This window comes from Dunckerocampus dactyliophorus, chromosome 2 (genome assembly GCF_027744805.1).
Source record: "Dunckerocampus dactyliophorus isolate RoL2022-P2 chromosome 2, RoL_Ddac_1.1, whole genome shotgun sequence".
Lineage (NCBI taxonomy): Eukaryota > Metazoa > Chordata > Actinopteri > Syngnathiformes > Syngnathidae > Dunckerocampus > Dunckerocampus dactyliophorus.
The window spans coordinates 4,717,530-4,744,563 of NC_072820.1; the positions used below are offsets into that span (position 1 = coordinate 4,717,530).

Here is a 27,034-nt window from a genome sequence, read left to right on the forward strand (position 1 = left end):
AAGAGTTAGTACCCACAAGAGGAACACAGTCGGCCGGAAAAGGGTGGCCTGTCATCTCTGGGTCTGGGATGAGATCCTGCCCCAAGTGGAGGAGTTTAAGTACCTCGGGGTCTTGCTCTTGAGTGAGGGAAGGATGGAATGTGAGATTGACTGGCGGATTGGTGTGGCGTCTGCAGTCATGCGGACTCTGCATTGGTCTGTCGTGGTGAAGAGGGAGCTGAGCCGAAAGGCAAAGCTCTCAATTTACCGGTCATCTATGTTCCCACCCTCACCTATGCTCATGAGCTTTGGGTAGTGACCGAAAGGACAAGATCACGGGTACAAGCGGCCTCTCCGATATGATCATACATTTTTTTCAAAATGTTCTCGCGATCGACCTGCAAAGTCACAAAGATCAACTAGTAGCTCACGATCGACGGGTTGGCGACCCCCGGACAAGACTGACATCTTTGAATGCATTAGAACGTATCGAACCCAATCAACTACCGTGTAACCCGCAGAACACTTGTAGAGTTAAGCTGTTTGAACGGCAGTCTGGGAGAAGACGTGATTAGAGCAACATGTTTGTGTACAACAACAATCCTGCAGACATGAGTAATTAAGAATGCAGTGTTACAATGCTTTGTTCTTTTTTCCCCTTCATTATTCCCTAATCTCCCTAATTAAAGCCTTTGTGTTGTTATCATTGCAGCGATATTTTGATTTATTGGACTGGTGAGTTCTTGCTCATTCAAACTAATTAGTTTCAAGAAACCACTTAGGAGTCGAAAGTGACACTGCTAAATACAATCTCTTTACATTTGTCAATCTAATTAAGTAAATCAAACCTGTCTCCTAATTAGTGAGGGAATTTCTGGTAGCGTTGTATGAACTCATCAGTATTCACATGTCTGACTAAACCCCCCCCGTCCTGTTGTCAGATAAGGAGCGGGACCCTCACAGAGAGGACACTTCTGATGTTTCCGTTAAGTGCCTTCCTTGCCGCGAGGGCTGTCCTGACTGCAGAGACAACACGCCCTGCCTCGCCCAGGAGGACGGCGGGCTGCGGATGGCGGTGGCCTCCTTCCAGGGCTTGTGCATGGTGCTGGACTTGGCCAGTATGGTGGCAGTTTACCACCTCAGAAGAAATAAGGTAAGCAGATAAAGCCTGTTGCCCGTGCACAAACGTCCCCAACCGGACGTTGCCTACGATGCCTTGTGGGCTATACTGTAAACGAATAGGAAATAGAATTACATGTATATTACTAAGGATGCCCAATAATACCATCCAACCGATGTTATCTGCTGATATTGGTATAGAAATGTGATATCAGTTCATATCCGTGCACTATAACTATAACATATAACATATATCTTATATTGTGGTATGCTATTATGTGCCGCACCTGAAAACCCACCCGTCTTTCCTCGTGTACAGAGTATCCGCACATCTGGATTCATTCTGCTGGAAGCAATGTTGTTTGGGGCGTTACTACTGTACTTCCCCGTAAGTAGATGATTTTCCACCTCTCTCACTCAGTTTGCATTGTTTTGGACCCCAAGTCATGTTGTTATTTATAGAAATTACAGCCAGTCCACCTGGAATTGTTTGTGTTATTTTCGCCGTAAGTGTCATGCATTATGCCGGGGGTGAGCAAATTCGTTGACTCGCGGGCCACATTGGGTTAAACAATTTGGTGGAGGCGCCGTCTATACATATAGGTGGCATCAAACAGAGCGACATACTTGCTCACGGTGCAATGAAACCAAAACACAACACATCCACAGCAGGTTAACGCATCACATAAATCAACAAGGGCCACACGGTGGTCTAGTGGTTAGTTGGGCAACACAGTAACAGTCTGGAGATCGGGAAGACCGGGTTCGATTCTCCCTTGGGCATTTCTGTGTGGTGCTTGCATGTTCTCCCCGTCTCCAGGTTTTTCTCCTCCCACATTCCAAAAACATGCATGTTACTCTAAATTGTCCATAGGTATGAATGTGAGTGTGAATGGTTGTTTGTCTATATGTGCCCTGCGACTGGCTGGCGACCAGTCCAGGGTGTACCCCGCCTGTCACCCGAAGTCAGCTGGGATAGGCTCCAGCATACCCCCGCGACCCTAATGAGGAGAAGCGGTATAGAAAATGGATGGATGGCCAAACATAACATGTAACTTGAGACTGTAACTTTTTCCCAAATGCCCGCAAGGCATGCTGGGTAGTCCAGCTGCAACTATGTGAACTATGAACACTAAAACTTTGGATATCCAGAGTATGTTAACTCCTCCTTGTTTACTTCTTTGACAACACCCTCAACATATTTTGCAATCTAGCAAAAATGCGACAAACACGGCAAAATGTTGGGAGAAATGTACCACAAGCTACCCAGCATGCCTTGCGGCGGGAATATGTGGGTGTTTTTTGGTATGTTATGAGTCATTAATTTGTTTATTATCGTCCCAGGCTTAGTGCCCATGAGACTTTTTTTTCTGAACGATAAATGTTGTCAGGTTTTCATCTCGTGAGATCTTGTGACAACCCTACTAATCACTAAAAATGAATACTGCAAATACACCTTACTTCATTCTTTCACACAAGAAAACATATTTGTAATACGGTGGTCCCTCGCTCCATTGGGGTTCATCTTTCGCGGCCTCGCTGTTTCGGGTTTCAGCGTATGAACATTGTCTTCTGCGTCCTGATTGGCTGTAGACCACTGTCAATCAATCTCATTCGTGCCGCACTTCCGTGTTTCCTGTTGTGTGGTCGCTAGCAAACAGCTTGCGGTGACTCTGAACTCTGTATGTTTGCACGTTTATCCCCCGACAAAACCCACAATGTCGGCGGAACGTTCCGCACCCAAAAGGCAGAGGAAGCCAACCATCACACAAAAAGTTGGACCTCCGGAAATGTTGAAGGAAGTTAGAAGTTACACGGCTGTAGGGCGCCATTAATAGATCAACGTCGAAGGAGGAGGAGGACGAGGAAAATAGGACGACAGCAATAATATGCTTTAACAAGGATGCAAAAACGCTCCAGCGGAGCGGCGCCAGGACAAAGAGGCTCGGTCGGAGGAGTGAAATACGCGTGAGTCACTTCATAATTTCTTGTGTCCAACCTCATAGGTTGATCATTAAAAGTCAAACCAAGGTGTGACCTTTGAGAGTGTTTAAACAAGAGAGAAATGTGAGAAAATGTTCATGCCTGACTGAGGAAAAAGTGCATGCTGAGGGGTTTTACAGCCTTAAAACATATAATAATTGTAAAGTTGGCTACTTCGCGGATTTCATTTTTATTGCGAGCTAATTTGGGAACCTATCCCCCGTGTTAAACGAGGGAACAATGTATAACATTTATTTACCAATCCTGTTTAGCGTTCATGTGATCAGAGCAAAGGAATGTCCTTGTGGTAGGGTTGAATTAGAATATCATCCTGCAAAAAGTTGGATTTTTCCAAGTAAATGTTAACATTTTTTTTTTTCAGTGCAGCAAAAAGTGCCAAACACAGCAAAACACAAAAACAATCGGTAAAAAACGATATAAAAAGGATAAAATACCCCTTTTCTACAAACCCACTCGCAGTCCCTATGATTACCGTAATGAACCATGTATCACCACAAAGCACAGAGTCTCTCACATCAGGAATAATTTCGATAGTTCGGTAATTTAAAAAAGTAGCAATGCAAAGGGAGGGAGATCTGCATGAGGTAAACAGGGGATTTGCATTTTCAAAAGTGTAAAACCTGCCGCCTGGATGTTTGCTGTTAGCATTAGTGTGTCGAGCAAATAAATACTCCTCCTCCCGCTGCCGGAGCGTTATCTTGTGAACGACACAAAGCACCTGGCATTTTTGTTGCTGAAGAAGTTTGCCTACACGTGATAGGAGGACTGGAGTTTGCATTCATCCTCCCTGCTCCCCAGTTGCACCAAAGACACCAAAAATAGCTCCTCTCGCATATCCATGTGCACACACAGGAGGGTGTCTCCCTCTCTTTCCTTTTGTTTTTTTTCCCACCGCACTTCCTATTATCTTGCTACCTTTTAAGTGTGCCTCTACCGTTCCCCCAGCTTCTCATCTCATGCTTGCCTCTTCATCTCTTCTTTATGTCTGCCATTCAAGTTCCATGCCGTCGTAAGATACAGTTTGTTTCCTTTCTGCCGCCACCAAGCACGGCGCAGCTGCTCCGTTCTGGTGCTCACTGCATTTTTAAACAGTCCATCTACTTCTAGCGCCGCTGGTTTTAAAAATACTGTACATCTGCTGATTAATTGATGGAGGAGGCTTGGATGAAAACCAAGGAGGGCCACCGTTTCTTCTGGGTGATACAAAAATGTGCTTTTTAATCGCACGGTCCCCTGTGACTTACTCTGTAGGTAGCATTGCGGAAAGGGCGTGACATGTCTGCATGATGCAGGACAAATGTGTGCATGCCTGCGTTTGCATACGTGGGTGTGAGAAACAGGGTGGCCTACTTACGCCTCCTATTTGCCAAGGTGATTTATTGTTGTCATGTAGATAGGAGGTCTGGAAGAGTGGATGGCTTCTGCAGAGACACAAAGAGATGAGACACATAAATATGCAGGATGAGGAAGAAACTTTTATTGTTCTGATCTGCCTTTAGTTCTCCTCTTGGACTCTCGTCTGCACCCTCACTGGTGTCTTTGTGGCAGCGCGTCGTGGAGGAACGAGTAACATGACGGAACATGATGTGGTTACATTTGAAAAGGAGTAGGAAGAAGTAGAGCGGACCCTTTCTCCATGTCTATAACTAATAACATTACTAATAACACTTGCAATATTCCGTTTGCTTGCATTTTCTTCACTTCCCGTGTGAAAAAAACACATCAAGAAGCAAATAGGGGTTCAAATGATAACACGGTGTAGCTTGAGTTGTGCAGTGTTAAGTAAAAGGAAGAAAAAAAAAAGTAAAATGAATGATTAAAATAAGATACAAATGTTATAAACGTGCTAAAATTGTTCATAAGAAATAGAAACAAATGTTTTAGAATAAGTGGAGACATTTAATAGGACAAGGAAAGTAAAAAATATTGAGGATAAATATACATACTGGAGCAAAATTTTAAACTGTGTTGCGCAATTCCCATAATTTCATTTAATAAAATTAAATTTTAATTGTTTTTTTTATTTTTTATAAGCAATAAGTTATTGGTGATAAAGTGACATATATAGGACATATATAAAAATGACAAATATATAAATTGTAGAGGAAAAATGTTAACTGAAAGCACATTTTAATTTGAATTATTTGAATTATTTGTAATTAAGTAATTTCTGCATATAAATTGAGCAATAATTTATTGGTGATAATCCATAAATGAAATGAAAGTTGTTATTGTCAATTGATGGTGGTTAAAATTAAATATATTCTTAATATTTTCTTCAAGTAAAATATGAATAACAACAAAAAATGATCTATAAAAAAGCAAATAAAATGATAAAACACGATATAGCTTGTGTAGTTTTAAGGAAAAGGAAGGAAAAAATGTGGAAAAATAAGAATAAAAATAATATTAAAATTGAATAAAAGTGATAATATAGGAATAATTAATTTAAATAAATCTGTTACAATAAGCGGAGACATTAAATAAGGCAAGTAAATATCCAGTATAAATAGCATAAATATATACATTTTAAATGAATCACACATTTCTATGTATTTTTTTAAATTAAGTAATTTCTGTATATAAATTGAGGGTGATAATCCATAAATAAAACGTGTTTCTACGTATTGCTGAATTCAGCACAATCTGCGTTATTGTAGCGTCCTTGTTGTCAATTGCTGCTGACTTCAAATGAAATATTTTAGAAACCATTTATTAAATTAAAAAAAAACTTTTGAAATTGAATACAAAGTATTAAACAAATGAAAACTGAAGTATGTTTGATCTCTTCATGATTGTGTTCTATAGATGGGTCGAAAAAGGGAGTGTTTCAGTGGGGCACATTTTGGCTGAATGACGAATCACCCATTCCAAGACGGTGTCAGATTATTCAAAAATACCGATTAATGCGATGACATAAAAGCACGCTTTCATTAGTTTGCTGCCCTGACGGAAGGTAACCCCCACGGAAAGTGAAAAGGGGTGAAAAACATCATATTTGTTACTGTACAATGAGTTGTAAAATACACCGCAGTCATTTGAATATCTACTGTATGAATAAAGCATACACAGACTGGAACCCCACACTGTAGCTATGAATATGAAGTGTGCAGGGATATAACTAGGAATACGTATTCAACAATCCACCTTTCACTTTGGCCCTTCCAACCCCCAAGAAGGTTACGTCCATACGGTGAATAAAAGGATTTCTTTTCCGTGGTGGAAATACGTAGAATCACGCTCGCAGAGCATTTTGCTGCTATGAGAGGAGGAACAGGTGAGAACAAACCTCACGCCAAGCGGTATGTGATAACTGTGGTAGAGTCAAGTGTAAATTATTCAACACATAGTGTGCCACAAAACAACCTGGACTGCAAATCGAGGCACACAGAACAACAGATTATTTTACACTGTTATTTTGTTATCTTGGTATAGTTCATGAAAAAAGCTCATGGGGGTAATACTAAAGGATAAAAAAAGATGGAAATGTTGTTATACTTATGTAAGTATAGATGCATAATATATACTTTCATATATATATATATATACTTGAGACACACACCTTCCAAAATGTTCAACTTTTGCCTCGTCAGACCACAGAGTATTTTCCCAAAGGTCTTGGGGATCATCAAGATGTTTTCTGGCAAAATTGAGACAAGCCTTAATGTTCTTTTTGTTCAGCAGTGGTTTTGGCCTTGGAACTCTGCCATGAAGGCCAATTTTGCCCAGTGTCTTTCTTATGGTGGAGTCATGAACACTGACCTTCACTGAGGCAAGTGAGGCCTGCAGTTCTTTGGATGTTGTTGTGGGGTCTTTTGTGACCTCTTGGATGAGCCGTTGCTGCTCTCTTGGGGTCATTTTGATTGGTCGACCACTCCTGGGATGTTTCAACACTGTTCCATGTTTTTGCCATTTGTGGTTAATGGCTCTCACTGTGGTTCGCTGGAGTCCCAAAGCTTTAGAAATGTTTTAACAGGGGGGGGAAATCACTTTTTCACACAGGGCCATGTAGGCATGGATTTTTTTCTCTCTTAATAATAAAAAGTTTCATTTAAAAACTGCATTTCGTGTTCAGTCGTGTTCAGAGGACATGAAGGTAGTTGGTGTGAGAGAAGAGGATGCAGAAGACAGGGTCAGATGGAGGCAAATGATTCACTAGATATGCTAAGAAGTTATAAACGTTTCAAGACAAAACTGCGTCTAATCTTTGTGAATTTTCTTCTCGTGATATGTTGAGATCGTTGGAAAGTCCAAATATTATGAGAAAAAGTCGAGAAAAAAGTCCCAATTTTGAAAGAATAAACTTGGAATATTATGAGGAAAAATTATTATAGTCATTTTAGTTGTTTTTTGTTAAATGACATTTTGAGAATGTGCAAATGGCCCCCGGGCCGCACCTGAGACACTCCTGCAGTGTGTGGAAAATGAAAGAGTGGCAGGTGGAGCATGTTTACAATCTATGTGGTGGCAGACAGGATGTATGGACGACTTGCTCGGAGATGACAAAGAAGCGAGAGAGAGCAAGCGGTGGGAGGAACGAAGTCCGTTCTGCCTGTGATTGCCACTTACTGGAGACTTCATGTTCGTGTCAAAATCCTTTTGTGTGAATTGGATAGAAGCCAGACGGCAGAGGAAGTGTGAAAGAAAGTAAATAAAAATGTGAGCTCTTCTGTCAGGGATGGAACCGGGGTTTCAATTCCAACCTGAGCCACAATAAGACCATCCACTTGGAAAAACAGGAAGGCACACGCCACGTAGCGAAGGAGAACAATTAAGAATAAAAAGCGGTTTGTTTAATTTGGGATTTATTAAAGACGTTCAAGTCCGCTGTCCTCTTTTTTTGATAAAAAACAAAAACAAAACAGGAAACGTTGTACTCGCCAACGGCCGGAGGTTTACAATCTGAACTTTGTCGCACCTTACAGACCTGTGGTCCTCAACCCAACGTCACCCCCCCGGTGACAAGCAGTGAGCCAAATAGCGGAAATTTCTCAAATATCTTCCGGCGGCGTAGCACGTAAACAGCACGGACAAGAAGGAAAGGTGCATTCATGGACATCAGGTCATTACATTACAGTCGTCCCTCGTTTGTTGCGGTTAATTGGTTCCAGACCCGCTGTGATAAGTGAATATCTGCGAAGTAGGATTCCTTAATTATAAATGGAATATTTTCGGAGTTAAAGCATAGAAAACCTGTTTAAGACTTTTTAAAAATGTTTTTTTTAGCATTATTAGAGCCCACCAGACATGAAATAACACTCCTATAGCCACTTTTACACTTGTATGACCCAATATAGTTGACATAATAATAGAAAGTAAGACGTTTTAAACATAAATAAGACATTATTTAGACACACTGCTAACTGATGCTAACACTCAGCAACTCTACAGTAGCTAGCACTTCCCAGGCCCCGCCTCTTAAAGGCGCACACGACATCAGAGATGTTACACTACATATAACATCATCTAAATGCCTTATATTTGTATTTTGGTTGATTTAGCCAGTGATCATTTAATAATTAACAATAATTACCCAATTAACCAATTTTTGAAAAACCACGATGTAGCAAGGGACGGCTGCAAAGACACGTGACCGAACCAGTCACGACCTACCAGTTGAGAACCGCCGCTCTAAAGCAGCGGTTCTCAGCTGATCTGGCTGCGGGACCCACCGGCACCCCTCAATGACAAGAGGTGACCCAAACTGCAAAAGTTTTACTCAATCTTCTCAAATACCTTATATTTAAAGGTACTGCTTGCGACACAACATGAGCTGCAGCGGTGAGACGCTGTCACACTCTTTATGGCGCGCTCTCATCCAGCAGATATCTGCAGCTGCGTGTCGCAACCTACTGAAAACGACTCCACAACGTACCAGTTGAGAATCACTGCTATAGACAATGTAACTGGTTTTTCGGTGTGTTGCTGTGTTTACATATTTCACGTTGAAATCATGAATATCCATCCGCCCTGTGATTGGCTGGCGACCAGTCCAGGGTGTCCCCTGCCTCTCACCCAAAGTCAGCTGGGATAGGCTCTAGCATGCTGAAGCGGCGTTGAAAATGGATGAATGGATAATGAATATTCCCGATGTACTAAAGATTTGTAAAAGACCGGCTTCCTTGTAACTCCAACCCGCGGTTGAATCAGATAGGCCGATATGATAAGATAAGAATCATTCAGTGTGTTAGTAATGTACTTCAAACCTTTATCTGTGGTACTGAATTCCCACTTAATGGAGGGATTTTATCTGTGCCTCCATTAAAAAGCAATGAATACGACATGAAGTAAGAATAATTACATTGCTTCTTCTTTCCAGGAGTTCAGTTACAGAGAGATTTTGCTGCATAGGGACGAGCAGAGCAACCTATTAATTGGGTAGAATTTGGTAGATTGTGCGGTTATGATTGATTTAGCGGGCCTTCGCTCATTTTGGACAAGACTGCAACCAGCAGAAGGGCTCTTTATTATACAGTTTGTGGTCCAAATAAGTGTTGGTTTCATTTTGTGCAGCGGTATTATATGAATGATGCGTTATAATAGTTGTGGTATGTGCGTATGAGGTTAAGAAGCAAAAGTACGATGGCGTCTACTGTACGGAGTTGTATCGACAAGCTACACACACAGTCCCATTATCATGCGTTTGTAAGCGGGGCTGAAAAGGTAGCGCCGAATCTATCTGTGGCGGTCCAAATGTACTGTATTTGTGTCGGGCCGCCTGAAATAAATGAATGAGTGGGAAACACTGAAGTCATGTACAGTTGGGATTAAATGGCATCCTTTCCAGGCGTCATCATTGTACTCAATACAAAGCTGTCACGGAAACAGGAGTTCAGAACATCCAGTCTCCCATCCCATTCCAATTATAACAAATAACGGATGCTTATTTTTTTCTTCATTTCTGTCTGTCTTGTGATATGGAAATTGATTTTCATGGAATATAATATTGTATTCCTGTATTTTGTGTCTCCCCTTGATGGTGACAAGATGGACGCTGATAGGCTGTATGTTGTATTCCCCTGCAGGTGATGATACTGTACTTCCACCCCAGTGTCTTCCGCTGCATCCTGCTGAGATGGGTACGCCTGCTGGGTTTCGCCATTATGTACGGCACCATCATCCTCAAGCTGTACAGGTAAACTCGTTGCTAATGTCCTATATTTAGTTAAAAAAACGTTGCTTGAATATGCCAATATACATGCCTCCGTAATGATGACGATGACTGTTATTATTTATATGACTTATGTTATTATTAATTATAAAATAATAAAAGCCTATTGTTGCGTGGTACTAGTGAGTCATTGGAAGGCGTGTCGGTGGGATTGAGGAAGTCTTTCGAAGTATTCCTTCCACCAGGTTCACAGCATCTGGAGTCCAGGTCAGAAGCACACCATCCCCACCATACACTTCCCCCTCCTGGGACGGCAAATGGTGGTCCACAATCTCTAAGAAGCTGTATGGAAGTCGTTTTCCATGGCTTCTCTGAACTCCTCCCGACCTCCACAGCTGCAGACCGCTTGGCCTGCTGGTACCTGTCAGCTGTCGCCGGAGTGCCAGGTGCCAAAAGGACTCCTTCTTCAGCTTGACGGCATCCCTCACTGCTCTGGGATTACTTCTACAACAGGCACAGACCACCTTACACATACCACTTCCTTTCTGATCAGCCGCCTCCACAATGGAGGCACGGCCCACTCGGGCTAAATATCCGCTGCCTACATGGCAGAAGCTCTCCCGGAGGTGGGAGTCGAAACTCCTTCTGACAGGGAACTCTGCCAGATGTTCCCAGCAGATCCTCAAAAGTGCTTTTGGACCTGCCAGGTCTGACTGGCCTCCTCCCCCACCATCGGAGCCAACTCACCACCAGATGGTGATCGGTTGACATCTCCACCCCTCTCTTCACCCGAGTGTCCAAAACATGTGGCTGCAAGTCTGATGACACGACCACAAAGTCAATCATCTAACCATGGCCCGGTGTGTCCTGGTGCCAAGTGCACACGTTATGCTTGGACATGGTGTTATGGACAATCTGCGACGAGTTCAGAAGTCCAATAACGAAGTACCAGATCAGAAGGGCCGTTCTTACAGGTTTCACTGTCGCCGCCGACATGAGCGTTGAAGTCCCCCATCAGAACATCGCCACCCAACTCGCTCTGCACCTCGCATGAGCGGTGAGCTCATGGGAGTTTAATATTCTACAAGTCACATCACCCGTAGAAAGTTGCACCCACAGCCTGCAGAGGCTGTGGGTGCAACTTTGTGGATGCCATGGGAAGGCCCAAAGTAAGTTCACTCATTCATTTTTCTGTATATTCAAGTTCAAATATGATAGGGGGTGGCGTTTACTATCCTGTAACCTAATTTTTTTTATGTTATTTATTTATGCAAAGTAATTTATTTACGCACTGTAATGTGCTTAGTGTCAACATGCCGTGTGGCTATATTTCACGTATTTGCTAATTCTACGCCAAAAACTCACTCCAGTTGCTTAAATTAATCATTTTGGCTTAGGAAACTCATACAACAATTAAAAATAGCTGTCTGAGATGGGCTAACACACATTCTGAGTAGTTCAATATGTGTGTTAACAGATTTAGAGCAACTGACGTTTTATCTTGGTGGAATGGCCCAGAACTACACTATTTCAGAATAAGAGCTGTGTTTAAAATGTTGACTTGTGCAGCCAAATCAAGCATCCAAAGAGCCCATTTCTCCAGTTCGTCTTGGTCTGCACACTGGTGCACACACATCACCAAGCATCTCATTTAAATTTCACATCATGTCTATCTTCTGCTGCCTTCGACTGCTCAGACGCACACTTCCTGTGCATGTGTCAGTCGAGGGAGGTCAAGGCGGTCAGAGTGTTCTCCAATGTTCGCCAGTGTACCAATTTGATGTACTTCCGTACTGGCTGGCTGGCTGGCTGGCTGTGAAGTGCGCCCCGGGGTGGGGGTGAGGGGGGGAGGGGGGGGACCTCTTACGAGCCGCTCCCAATGACTGTCTGCATATCTGCTGCGGCTGATGATCCTATCTCCAAGTCCATATGGCTCTTCACCTCCAGTATTGGAAAAATCCATTAAATTCATTTTGGCTGATGTGTTTGAATTCTCTTTCCAGATGCAATATTGTCTTGTGGAAGCAGTGAAAAGAACAAATTATACAGTAAATAAACCGCCTCTACCAGCTGAGCCCCATGAGGAATTTCCAATTAGCTAAATCCGTCTTGTTGGTAAAAAAGCAAACACGTTCTCTTGTTAGTTAATTCCTCCTTTAAGCGGTAATCCCTGCATTTGTCCCTTCAACACAAAATATATTACTCTAATTCAAGTAAACATCCACAAAAAACAATGAAGGCGTTGTTCATCCCACTGTGCATGCTGACAAAGATGTCTTGTCTTCTCTTCTCGCGCCCTGCAGAGTGTTAAAGGTGTTCTTGTCACGCACTGCCCAAAGGACGCCCTACATGACCAGCTGGCGAGTCCTGAGGCTGCTGACGGTGATTCTGCTGGTGGTGCTGTGGTTCCTGGTGGCCTGGACCTCAGCGGTGTGCCAGAACCCTGAGCTGAGTCGGGCTTTAATCACAGCTGGCTTCTCACCAGAAGGACTGCAGTTTCGTATGTGTCTGTTAGACCGCTGGGACTACATGATGGCTGTTGGTGAGTCACTTCATAATCACCTAGCGTCAACAGGTCAGTTATTTGGAAGATTTTGCGTTTTTATGTGACATTTTAGGGTGAGGGTGTCCAAACTTTTCATTTTCGTGTATCATATACACTCCTGATCAAAATTTTAAGATCAAAATTGCAAGAATTTACATTTTGCACTGTTGGATTTTAAGGAGGTCCTAAGTAGAGATTTATAATTCAAAAAGAGGAAATGGGAGTGAGACAAAAACATTTTGAGTAAGCAATTTATTGCAAACAAGCATTAAAGTGAAATAGGCTGTTCATCAGCGGATCAAAAGTTTAAGACCATAGCTAAACACACAGACGAGGGCCTTCAGTCATGAGGGATGCCCCCTGCAACATCTCCACATAGCCAGCTGCCGTTTGACGCCCCTGCACAACCTGAAGCTCCATTGTTCCATTGAAGGATCCTGATCCCTCCACTGTGCCGTGTGTAAAACATCTCCTTGTCATGCCGGTAACGTTGGAAGCCATCAGGGCCGTCAAGGTTCCATTTTTTCTCATCAGAGAATAAAACCTTCTTCCACATTTTGATGTCCCATGTTTGGTGCTCTCGTGCAAATTCCAAACGAGCAACTTTGTGGCGTTGAAGGAGACGAGGCCTTTGAAGCTGTTTTCTTCTTAAAACCCTTCTCTCACAAATGCCGTCTGATGGTTATTGGACTGCACTTGGAACCAGTGACAACCTTCATTCGGGTCGAGGATGGTCCCGTGTCTTGACGGACAGCCAACCGGTGATTTTTTTTGGGGTCTACCACTTAACTTTTATTGTTCCATAACCTTTAGGATGTTTGAAGAAGTTTCAAAAGACTGTCTTACTGCGTCCAACCTCAGCTTATGCAGCTCAACAATCCGACTGCGTTCAAAGAGAGAACGCTTTTTCGCCTTTGCCATCAAGAGATCATGACTGAATACCTGACAGAAAATGACATTGAATCCACATTTTTGCCAAGATTTTGGCTTTTCAAGGCTGTGGCCTTAAACTTTTAATCAGCTGATGAACAGCCTATTTCACTTTAATGCTTGTTTGCAATAAATTGCTTAGTCAAAAAATGTTTTGGTCTCCCTCCCATTTCTTCTTTGTGCATTTTGAAGCTCTACTTAGACCCTCCGGTGCCAAATGTAAATTCTTGCAATTTCTCAACTGGTCTAAATATTTACACCAGGAGTGTATATAATGAGATCATTTTGTTCCGTCTTTATTTATTTTTTGAGTGTTAAAGTGGTAGATTATGCTGCAAAATCATTTTCACACATTTACTGTCCCCTTATAGAAGAACACGGACTTGTGAACAAATGTACAGTTTATTTTCATCGCTTCCTGCGAGCTCCCAGATAGTGTCTTCTCATACTCGCCACACATAGCTGTCACATCGTGACAAACAAGTCTTGGCAGTATCCTCGTGCACCAGGTAGCAGCCCTCACAGCGCTTTGAAAAGTTATTCACCAAGCTGAGCGTCACTACTCACTTTTCTGCCCATTGCTACAGAATGCCTCCCAAAACAGAACTCCTGGATCCTTTAAAAATGAATCAATAGCCTTTGTTGTATTTGTAAGGTGCTCAAAGGGGAGCACAAGCATGCATCATCTCCTATTGCATGAGCCCAGTGGGGTTTTATTCCCAAACAGATCTAACGGGAACAATGTTTGCCATTAACTCAAACCTTAGCGTCATTCATCAGGCTAAATGTGGGTGCTCTTCCCTCCAGAACTGTTAGTAGAAATAAAAACGGTGTCCGCAGAAACGATCGTATACCAAAAAAAACACAAACACCATAAAGCCAATGCAACGGGAAAAGGCTGCAAATGCCAAAAACAAATACGAACCCCCAGCATCAGAGAAATGCGACAAGGTCACAGAACAAAACGGAAGTTAGCCACGCTACCTGGGGCGCCAGACCTAAGGGATATCCCCCTTTAAAGACATGAGACCATTGTAATGAAATTCTTTGTCTTTGTTAAATAATTGCCGTAAAATTGGTTTCTAGTGTAAAATATTATTTCTTAATTCTTTAAAGGCAGATATCCCTCAGGTCTGGCACTCCTGGCTGCCTGGCTAACTTCCTGTTGCATTTGTTTTATCGCTGTACTTTTTGGCCTTCCTGTCAGGAAAGCATGGTTTGTTATTGCATTTATACTGTAAAATCCACCCACCCATCTGATGCACACTGACTTGCTATAATTGTCTGCTTGAGGCTAGAGGCATCTGGTCTCCAAAACACGTCCTCCACATGCTTACCACCTGATTGAAATAGCCTTGGGTGTCTGGGCATGCGAGTCTGCCCTTCATCGTCGCTGCTTACCCCACTCCTTGAATACATGGTTTTACATTTCAGCATGAACAGTCAGACATTTTGTCGAGAAGCCGCCGGTCTCCTTTCATTAAATTGTACCTCTCATCACTCTCAAAGCACTTGTCTCGTCTCTCATCTATTTTTGAGCCAGCAGCAGATTTTCCCTTGACACGTTCTATTCTTCTTGCCGATGAGTGGTCTGCGTCTTCTGGTGTTGCCATTGTCCTTTGTGTTTATGGAGTCTTCTACCAGTAGTAGACAGTGACACCTCCACTCCTGCCCCCTGCAGGTTGTTGCTGATGTCACTAAGAGTTGCTTTAGGGGCTTCCGTTACATCTCTCACAGTGTAACTGTCATCAACTTGTGACGTTTTCCTTGGTCTACCTGTCCCACGTCTGTTCCTTAGCACACCGGTGGTTTCTTTTTCCTTCCAGACATTCCAAATGCTTAGTAAGTATTATTGTTTGCTGCGAGAGTTGTGAAAGCGACAATGTTTTGCTTATATACTTCTCAGAATTTACCAGTCATTTTTCCCAACTGGTACAATGGCATATAATGCTGCTTCCTTGAGCGACTACAGTGGGAACGTCTGTCATGCTTGCTGGTGTGTAGGAGAAAGGAGGGCTGAGGATGCTCGGCAGATGAAAGAAAGAGAGAACCTCACACACCAGGCACTGTCAACGGAGTGACTGACGTTAAACACGACGATCCCTCCATATTTGCATGTGTGCGCTGTGTGCAGGAGCAGGAAATGAGGGAGCCTGCCGGTTGCTGTGACAACCATGGAGGACACATTGGTACTGAGGCTACGCTTCAAATAGGAAACACCCTGCAAAGCTGCTTGTGAACACTCGAGCAGCTCCACATGTCGTCTTGATGATGAAAATAAACACGAAAATGACCTTGTGGTGCTATGTCCAACGTGAACACTCCTCTGTCTAAGAAGCAATACGTTATTTGGGACTGAACAACAGCAAAACAGCATACAAGCATTTATTTGATTTATCGTGCACGAGGAGCTCCCCGGACATCCCGAGACTAAGTAGCGTGTAATTTAATGACATATAGTCATAAATATTAATAGACTGTAATCACTGCAAATACTTTATGTACTCTTATAGACCTCACGCTGGAGTTAATGGTGCCATTTGCGGTCTATAAGACATAAATCAAGACCCTATACCATATGCGTTACCTGCTCTTTTGCCATTTTTGGGGATGGTATGGTATGTTTTTGTTTATAATGTTTTTTGAAACAAATCAACATATCTGACAAGTAGTAGGAAGAAGCAGATCTTCTTTAATCCCACCCCGTCTCATTCATTCACACCATATCTTCACTTCCTGAGTGAAACGAAAGGAAGGTGATAAGAAGACATAAAAATAAGGATAACATAAGATTAAAATGTAATGAAAGAAATCAAATATGAAATAATTTGTAATAGTAAATAGGAAGTTCGAATGAGTGGAGGCGTCAAATAAAACAGGTAAATCAAACACATTGAGGTGAAATAGATGAATACTCGAGCAAAACTGAGGCTGAATTTTTATTTTATAATTAAAAGAATAATAATTTAAGTCATTTCTGTATACAGTGGTTCCTCGTTTGTAGCGGTTAATTGGTTCCATTCAAATTAATGTTTGCCATATAAGATTCAATGTTAATAAATTGAATATTTTCGTAGTCAAAGCATAGAAAACTTATTTATGACTTTCTAAATATGGGTTTTAACATTATTAGAGCCCTGTCGACATGAAATTACACCAGTATAGTCACCTTCACACTCCTATTATTCGTTGTTTACACAACATTGCACAACTCATACGCTGCAGGGACTCGAAAGCTGGCGAGCTAACCAGTTAGCCTCAAATTAATTTTTTCTAAACTTTAGAAGCCAAAAACTTACCATTTCCACACGGAATAGGAGGAGAATTTTTTTCCACTCTATCATGTCGGACATGCCATGGCTGACTTCACAACTCCATAGATAGATACTTGTAGATACTTTATTAATCGGAAAGGGAAATTCACTTTTCCAGCAGCTCGGCAAAAATATCATAATGAACTTAATCATGCAGTGTTAAGGTAATGTAATGTAAGGTAATTTTGTCTCAGTGTTTCGTACTGCCCCTTAATTAATTACTTTCTGAAAAAACGCAATACAGTGTTTCTTGTGTCCAACCTCGTAGATTGATCATTAAAATTCAAATGAAATTTGAACTGTGAGAGTGTTTAAAGAAGAGAGAAATGTGAGAAAATGTTATTGCCCGTCTGAGAAAAGTGTATAAGTGCATGGTGAGGTGTTTTACAGCCTAAATATATATATAACAATTGTATAAAAATTTGAGTTGGCTACTTCGCAGATTTCACTTATTGCAAGGTATTTTGTGAACCTATCCCCCGTGATAAACGAAGAACACTGTATTTCACCTCTATGCTACTAAAATGGCATTATTTTTCCGCATAATAGTTTGACGTTATTCTCGTAAAATTACAAAATTTTCCTTGTCAGAATACAATTTTTTTCTCTTCATTTTTTGACTTTCTTCTTGTAAAATTACTGCTTTTTTCCAACTTTGCTTTTGCTGTTTTTTTTAGTGTCTTTGTTAGATTGTATTTTTAGAATGAGCCGCGGGCCGATAAAAAAACGGCTGCGGTTCACAAATGGTCCCCGGGCCACACTTTGGACACCCCTGCTTTAGTTCCATCTCAGTAAGAGTGTGATTGGTTGTTTGTCTATATGTGCCCTGTAATCGGGTGCGCTGTAGTCAGCTGGGTTAGTCTTTATCTTACCAGTGACCCTCAACAGGATAAGTGGTATATAAAAATAAAAATAATTTCTCCATTGTTATACAGGACAGGTATGTGTTGCTCACTCTGGAAAGAAGCTTGAGGTGTAGATATAACAATATACTGAAAAACATTACAGTAAATCAACTTGGTTTCTTTTGCTTCCCAGCGGAGTTCCTGTTCCTGTTTTGGGGCGTCTACCTGTGCTACGCTGTCCGAACAATCCACTCGGCCTTCCACGAGCCGCGGTACATGGCGGTGGCAATCTACAATGAACTCCTCCTATCGGCCGTCTTCCACATCATCAGGTGGGTGCAAAACTGGTGCGAAATGTATCGATGTCACAACAAAGGCGAAGTTCAGCTCCATCGTTGGGATAATGAGAGTGTCAGGTGAAGTAACACCATGGAATGACGTGGACCACAGAAGCAAACCAGAACCATCCCAAAAAAAGGAGTTTCCCCTGAGTAAATGAGCGCTACATGATTAATTAATTTATTTTTTGTCCGATTGGCCGGCGACCAGTCCAGGGTGTACCCCGCCTCTCGCCCAAAGTCAGTTGGGATGGGCTCCAGCATACCCCCGCGATCCTAATGAGAACAAGCGGCACAGAAAATGCATGGATATAATAATGATAATATATATACAGTATTAAAAATCTGTCAAAAAAAAATCTGACATTTAAAAAAATAATTTAAAATGTAAATATTTTTTAAATTATAATTATTTATAAATATATATAATACATAATATTATGTATAAAAATTAAAAAAATCATGGAAAATAATAAAATATGAATTTTTTAAAAATGATAAATGTTAGACACGGGCATAGACATTTTGATTATTGATTTGATTATGATAGACATTTTAGGCAGCTTCATTCCCTCAGACAAAATGGGCCAAACAAGACGTGTAACTGATGCTGAAAAGTCCAAAATTGTAAAATAAATAAAAAAAATAAATACAAATCTTTCCAAAAGATGCAGCACTCTTGAAATTGCTAAGACAGTGGAGTATGATCCGAGAACCAACAGGTCACAAGAAATGAAAAGGAAGCAAATGAATGTCCAAAGATTTAAGAAGAATCAAGGTGACGGCATCAAGAAGCCCTTACTTATCTTTTGGTGCCTTCAAATACCTGTACTACAAGTACAACCTACCTGGAGTGGCCAGAAGTGGAAGGTGTTCCGCATTCAGAGACACTGACTGGATCAGCAACGGGCACAGAGCTCCACTTCCAATCAGACGCCAGCAAGGACTTGTAACGGGTGCCAGCCTGTGTGGCTGTACGGATGTAATTCCTTAAGAGTCACGCTGGACATTGAGTTGAGCGTCCGGACTTTTAGCATGGCGGCTAGCGCTCTCAACTCTCATTCTGCGGACCTTGGTTCAAGCCATCGGGGCTGAACCAGGCAGGTTACAGACTGCTATTATCAAAGATGATCTTGTTGATGATGGACTTCAACCCCACATAATAAAATTGGTACTGAGATGTTTAACATGAGCAGCGTTTCCCAGGAGTCAGTGGGACAAAAAAAGATGTTCTTTAAATTCATTAAAAAACTCAAGGGTCCAGTGTGCGCAGATTTATCATTACCGTGGTTATAAATCATGCTGTGCTCACTTGCCTGATGGTTCTGGTTGGCTGTGGACCAGAGATAAGCCCGGCTTGCTTAGCGTTTGACACACACACACACCCTCACATGCACGCAAACAAAATCTGGGATGACTTGTATTCACATTTTGCACTGAGGGGTTGTAACCACATTGTAAGTTGAGAATTAAAATCAAAACAAAAGAAACGGGAGCAAGAGACAAAAAATGGAGAGTCTGTAGTTTCAAAAGTCAAACACCATGTTAACTCATTCAATCCCAGCCATTTTTCAAAAGACAGTGATCTTTCAAGGTGCGCAGAACATTGTGTTCTATGGCTATATAAACATGGAACCTACCAAAACAAAGATTAGACTCCTGTCTTTCATCAGAAAAAAAAGTTTGTTTCCACCTCTTTCCGTTCTTTAGTAATCAGCAGTAGAACGTAGGTAAGTTTCAGGAAAATATCAGTTGCCAACTAAAAAAAGGGAGAAAACCAGCTTTTTGTGAAAAGATACATTTCAAGCATAACTTTCTTTCACTTTGACACGAATATGTTTTGCCTTTGTGACAGCTCAAATATCTAAACAACTATACCACAACATAAACGACACAAAAAAAGGGCTGTTTTACATCAAAATAACAATTTATTTACAAATATAACACCGTGAACTCTTTACAGTTTTCACTTTTCCAACTAAACTGTGTGTGTGCACGTGTGTGTGTGTGCATGCGTTAGACTTTCCCTACAATGCATAACCTTGTGCACGCTACACTCGTCCGAGCTCTCTCACTTCCTCCTTCCTGTCATGTGTGATCTTGCCATCTACATGATCTCTGCCCAGCTCTTATCAAATGCACTTCTGCCACCTTGTGGCCGTTTTTTATGGCTTAAACTTGCTCTGAAGTGAAATGCATTAGTGGAGAGTTGCGTCATCACCTCTTCTCGCCTCTCGCGCAAACAACTGTAAATGACGTATAAATACGTTGTTGGGATCGGGCGTTGGAGTTTATAAAAATGTAGGACTACGTCTTTGGTAAGGAATGAGTTAATAAATTGTAAACAAGGCATCTTTCATTCATATGATGCTCCCAAAAGCACATGTTTGATTGGAAGCCATGACACTTATTCAAAGCTGAGATTGTGACACTGACTTGGTTGGCACACTCATCTTTTACTGGAGGGCACATGAAGTGAACGTTAGATGACAGCGGTTGATTACGGAGATTGCATTGGCCTATTTTGCTCTCTGCATGAAATCACACACACACACACATACACACGTACAAGAGTAAGTAGAGGATGTTATCTTTGACATGCTGATGAAAAATATAGCCACTTATTTTAGCCCATTTAAGGGTTTTCATCTGGTTTGCACATTGTGCGCTACGGGGGGAGATCCCGTGTGGCTTCTTCGGGCTGGGCCCGGCCTGGCTCCAGGGCGAGGCCCCGGTATCCCACGTCCGGGCGAGGTGCGGTCCCTCCTCTTGTTTTTATTCATAGGGTCTTCTGAATCACTCTTGGTCTGGCTTGACACCTAGGACCTGCTTGCTTTGGGACACCCTACCAGGGGCATATAGCCCCAGACAACAGAGCTCCTAGGATCACTCGGGCCCTCAAACCCCTCCACCATGATTCACGAGTTTTTTTTTGTTTTACTTTTCTTGTTCAATTATATTTTTAAATTCAAAAACAACAGCTGCATGCCGCACTGTGGACACCCCTGATTTAGCGTCTCCATGCATTGTTTTGGAATACCCGGCGAAAAGCAGTGTTCGCTGAGATTCAATTGGTGGTGTGCCATGAGGTTTTTTTCAATGTCAGCTAAATGAAAGTTGGGTAAGACTGTAATATGACATTACTGATCATCAACCCTATTCTGATCACAGCCCCTAGCTTGTGTTTTGTTCTGGGTTGTCACCTTCAATGTACAACAATGCTCAGAACACGCAACAGCTCACCAAATGATGCAAACATGAGGACACCAAACCAGTCGTCTGTTCCGGAAACATCAGTCAACAGCGCTTGCTCGCCTTTAAAGTGACGACCAACAACGCATAAAACTTGCATCACTCCCCATGCGCCATCTCCCGAAACATTAAACAACTTCTAAATGCACACACAGTAATTGAAAAAAGCCAACATATAATGTCCAGGTCTGACCTGGGTTTCTTTTAGCTGAAACACCACACCTTCCATCTTCATGCAGTCCTACTTTATTTACAGCTTCTGTAAACAGACAAAGGAAGCACTGCCGGCAGGCATTGATTCACAAACAGGAAAAGCTCTCTGTTTATCTACTTAAAACTTTCAGTCTTTGTGTTCCGGCAGGTTCTCTCTGGCACCCGGCCTTCACCCTGACTGGATGCTGATGCTGATCTTTGCCCACACACATCTAACTGTCACCGTGACTGTGGGTCTGCTTCTTGTCCCAAAGGTATGCTTCCATATCTGCGGCTAATGAGCGTCTGTCCACCCCCAGTTCAGTGGCCTGAGACGCTCTTGGGAATAGTTTGAGGTAGTTTATTGCACCACACAGTACACCATCTCAGGTTTATATACTTGTCTGTGGGTACATCATTGCTGTTTTGTGGTTGACTACTGCCTGCTATTAGAAAAAAAAATAACGTCAAAAATATTTCATCATGTTTTACCAGAGGTGTCACAAGATCCCGCGAGATTAAAACGTGAAGATTTCTCGTTTTGCTTATTGCTTATCCTTCAATTATTGCTTCAATTATTGCAAGCCTTGTCGCTATCATGGAATAGTGTTTAGAATAGAATATGTAAACAAGACATGACTTACTCTGTCCTGTGGCAACTTTGACGTAGTTGTCATTCTTGTCTTTTTTTTTTTTTTTTTTTGCCTGTGTACCGGCTGGTATTATTTCGCCGGTGAAGTAACAGTCTTTTTCAAAATGCGTTTAGACCGTACTTTCATGCCAAATGCTTCTTGTGAAGGTGTTCCTTCAAAGCGGACATCAGTGAAATGAACATGCAAAAAAAAAATGAGTAGGCACCACAGGAAGTACTGTACAGAAAAAAATAAAGTTAAAAAAAGGAACAACAACAAGGACCTTGACGGTGCTAACATGTGTGAGTGAATATTATGTCTTATTTTCTCTTATGTTTACTATATTATATAGGAATATATAAGAATGTTATTTCATGTCAAGAGGCCTCTAATAAAGTTTAAAAAAAAACGTATTTAGAAGCTCATAAACAAGTTTTCTATGCCGTAATTACACAAATATTGGATTTATAGATAAGGAATCCTACTTTGCGGAAATTCACTTATCACGGTCGGGTCTGGAACTGAATGAGGAATGACTGTAGTCATCCAATGAGATCCCGTTGCCATTTCTTCTTCACTGTTTGATGATATTTATTATTATTATTATCTCCATGCAGCTCTGAGTGGTGGCGTGGTGTGGGAGGGGTTTGGGGAGGGGGTGATCGAACCTGGACCAATAACAACCAAGTAGGCACAGCCGAAGGAAGGAAGCTGCTGAATCTGAGAGGAGAAGAATGCAGATTTACCCAGTGTACAACTAAATAATTACAGTATTTTGTGAAACGAATGTTACTGTAGTGCCCCCCACTGGGATTCATACTCATTTTCTAAATGAGAAGCACAGAACCCCTTTAATGTCCTGTAATGAAAGTTAGAATCAATACAGAGATTTACGTTGTCGCTGCGCCTTCATCAATCATCTTAAAATCAATTGATGGAAACATGCTGTATATTCACAGTGCCTTTGACCCTTTCAAGACGTCTTAGTCATGACTGTAATTTCGCTAAACTCTCCCAGGGGTGTCTTTATACGCAGTCTCTTATGTCTGATGGAAAACATTTAATTGTCCCGCTGCGAGAGAAAAGCAGCGCACCATCGACGTTTTTGCTTCTTTTATTCGGTCTTAATTAGGCTCTTCAGACGTTCCAGTCAGTCGAGTACGCTGGGATAATGAAGCACAACGGGAGGCTGTTAAGCTCACACGCCGGCTGTTTCTCAGTCTGGCCTAAATATTTGGCCACGCTTTACTCTCACTTTCTCTGCTCAAGCATAACTGAATCATTGCGCCATCATCTCCGACTCTGTCTATATATGGCGGGGGTGTCCAAACTTTTTCCACCGAGGGCCACACAGTGAAAAATGAAAAGACTTTGATATTTTGTAAAGCAACACATGCAAATATGCTAAGAAGTTAAGAAAGAACTGCATCTCAGCTTTGTGATGAGGTGAAAAATGCTATTATTAGTGTCAACTTCACTCTCTGCTCTTTTTCCCCTCCATTTAAAATTTTTTCTGAATATTTCAACTTTCTTCTTAAATAATTTATATTTTTTGTAATATTTTGACTTAATAATTTAATTTCATAATATTAGAGTTTATTGTAATGCAAAATGCAACATTTTTCTCTTAATATTTTTTCTCCTACATTTTCTTCAGTTCTTTTTTTATTTATTTCTGCTGCTGTTTTTTTTTAAACTTTCCAAATAGTTTGACTTTGTTCTTGTCAATTTTCTTCTCATAATTATGACTTTATCCCCATAATATTTTGACTTTATTCCCATGTCTCAACCTTTTCCAAAAATGAGAACTTTGTTTTGTTTTGCTTGTTTCTCATATTACGACTTTCATTTAAAAAAATAATATTTCATATTTCGACTCTGTGCTACTAAAATGACATTTTTCATCATTATGAGTTTATTCTTGTAAAATTTTAACTTTTTTTTGCTAGAATACAACTTTTTTCTCAATGTTTTGACTTTATTCTTGTAAAACGACAGCTATTTTTTCCATTAAACATTTTTTTTCCAACTATGTCAACTTTGTAAATTTTCTTCCCGTAATTATGACTTTATTCCCATAATATTTTGACTTTATTCTTGTAACATTCTCATTTTTTTCACAACCAGATTTTCCAAAAATGACAACCTTATTAGCTGTTTGTTTTTTTCCTCATAATATTACAACCTTTTTTCTTTAATATTTCAACTTTACACTACTAAAATTATATTATTTTTCCCGATGATATTACGTTATTTTTGTAAAATTCTAACTTTTTGTCCTTAGATTGCAACTTTTATCTCTTAATATTTTGACTTTATTCTGGTCAAATTTCAGTTGATTTTTCCTTTTTTTTTTTTTTTTTTTTTAGTTTTGTTGTTAAATATTACAACTTAGAAAAAATATCATTTTTTATTTAATATTTCAACTCTCTGCTACTAAAATCATACAACTATTTCATTTTTAAACTTTTTTCTCTGAATATTTTTACTTTATTCTTGTAAAATTTCTGATGAAATTTCTTTTTTTTTTCTTATATTTCTAGAATGCAAAAAAAAACCACGGGCTACGGGCTACAAATAGCCCCTGGGTGCACTTTGGACACCCCTGATCTATAGTGGCTTAGTATCCTCATGTCCTCACGCCAAAAGGGGGCGGACATTGGCTGTGGTGTTTGAATGAGGCTCACTTGGTGCTAAAATTAAAGGCGGGCGATACTAAAAACTTTCCTATCAGTTCAGTATCAAGTAAATACAGGGTCAGTATCGATTATACCGATACAACTTTTTTTTTTTTTTACTTGGTCGGTGTTCACGATCGTGGAATGATGCTTCGTTGATCATTGATGATGATTTTAGTGATTTTTGTCTCTCATTTGTTTATCATGACAATAATCAGAATGACATTTTTGTATCAGCATGTTTATTTGTGCACATTTGAACAATATTTACTACAACGATATAAGACAATGTAACAATATCAATAAAATAATATATTGTCCTTGTGATGTCCGATAATATCGGCAGCTACTGGCATAAAAATTTGATCATTTTTTTCTGCCAATAATGATATCGCCGCACGAGTGATGACGTCTGCGGTCTGGAATGCCGTTGGATTGTAACTAGACCATTTGCAAAGACTGAAGCGCTGCGAGGGACGCTAATACCACATGGTGTGTACGTAAAATAGTAAAGATGTCCTGGAAAGAAGGAAAAACCAACAAGGAAGTACTAACAAAAAAAACATGTTCTTTGGACACACAATCAGACACAGCTTGACCTGTCACGATAACAAATTGTGCTACAAATTTTCGTCGATAATCAATTTTATCAGCATTTTGAGACCATTTTTTCATGAATTAAATGGCATAATATAAGCCGGTGTGTCTGGCTCCCTGCTTCCCTCAGCTCACTGCGGTTTTATTTGTCTTCTCTTTGATCATTTGTTGTGAGTACCATCGTCAGGAATAACTTAAAATCCAGGACACTGTGGCCAGAGTTCCTGCTGCGTTGGAGCCGTTGCTTCCCAGGAAAATGTGGACGCAGGGGGACACGGGGTGGCAAGTTGATTGGACCAGAGTTTCATACTTGGCACCTTCTTATGCGGATGTTTGTGCAACATAGAAGTGTGCAGCTTCCCAAATTGCATGATTGCCGGTATTATTTAACTGGATTCGTATTTATGAATTTATTATGACTAGCCTGTTATTTTAGTTGGCTATTGGTGATGATTTTCTAAATTAAAAATAAATATGTCACGTTCTCTGTAACTTACATTGCGTATTGCAGGATTTGTCTTATTTTGGCACAGTGTTTGTGAAATGCATTCAATGGCTTTACAGGAAAAGAATCATGATGTGCTCATTAATATTAGGTTGTGGGAAGAGCTTCTGCCGATATCGGTATCGGTTGATATCCAGATTTCCTTTTATTACATGCAATTGTGTGAGCTGGTGCAAAATAACTACAGCACCCTGATGGTGTATTTTCCTGTCAGCGCAAGACTGCAGCATCATGACCTTCATTTAATTGATTCTATCACGGGAAGTTTGCAGGAAGTTTGCTGAAGTACCAGCTCGTACGTAATCATGTCTTATTCTGTGCTTTATATTGGCAGGAATGACTCATTTGTCCAGTTCGAGCAAATTCAATTTCAGACAGGAAAGGAACTAATGTAATTTCATAAAATCCATATCACTTACTTGTTCGCTGCAGGAAACAATTGCCTAGTGCTGTCACACCTCTGATTTCCTTCTCGGCCAAAGTATTATTTTGTCAAATGATGAATAGACAGTATGTACAATAAGTGCACCTTGTTAAACCTTTTCTTGTTTTTTTTTAATTTCTTTTTATGGTACTCTCCATTTGTCTTAGTTCCTGTCCAAAGGGACTCAGGCCCGGGATGACATTGCCACTGAGGCCTATGAGGAGGAGCTGGACATCGGGAGATCTGGTTCTTACCTCAACAACAGCATCACGTCGGCCTGGAGCGAGCACAGCTTGGACCCTGAGGATATTCGGGTGAGGGATAATGAATCCAGCAGAGAGGTGAATGGTGCTATTTAAAGGGCACCTGGACAATCTATTGAGATCCACTACAAATATATACAGTGGTGTGAAAAAGTGTTTGCCCACTTCCTGATTTCTTTTTTTTTTGCATGTTTGTCACACTTAAATATTTCAGATCATCAAACAAATTTAAATATTAGTCAATGACAACACAACTGTAAACAAAATGCAGTTTTTAAATGAAGCTTTTTATTAGTAATGGAGAAA

The 27,034-nt window shown here is 40.9% G+C and overlaps 1 protein-coding gene across 1 annotated transcript in view; it reads left to right on the top strand.

Moving 5' to 3' along the window:
* Window positions 1-27,034, top strand: part of LOC129174664 (probable G-protein coupled receptor 158) — an 85,173-nt gene that overhangs the window by 47,327 nt on the left and 10,812 nt on the right. The window contains exons 4-10 of the mRNA XM_054766478.1: window positions 921-1,132; window positions 1,418-1,486; window positions 10,128-10,237; window positions 12,517-12,755; window positions 18,041-18,179; window positions 21,799-21,904; window positions 26,633-26,779. Coding sequence (XP_054622453.1) covers window positions 921-1,132; window positions 1,418-1,486; window positions 10,128-10,237; window positions 12,517-12,755; window positions 18,041-18,179; window positions 21,799-21,904; window positions 26,633-26,779 — 1,022 coding nt within the window. The remainder of the gene's footprint in view (window positions 1-920; window positions 1,133-1,417; window positions 1,487-10,127; window positions 10,238-12,516; window positions 12,756-18,040; window positions 18,180-21,798; window positions 21,905-26,632; window positions 26,780-27,034) is intronic.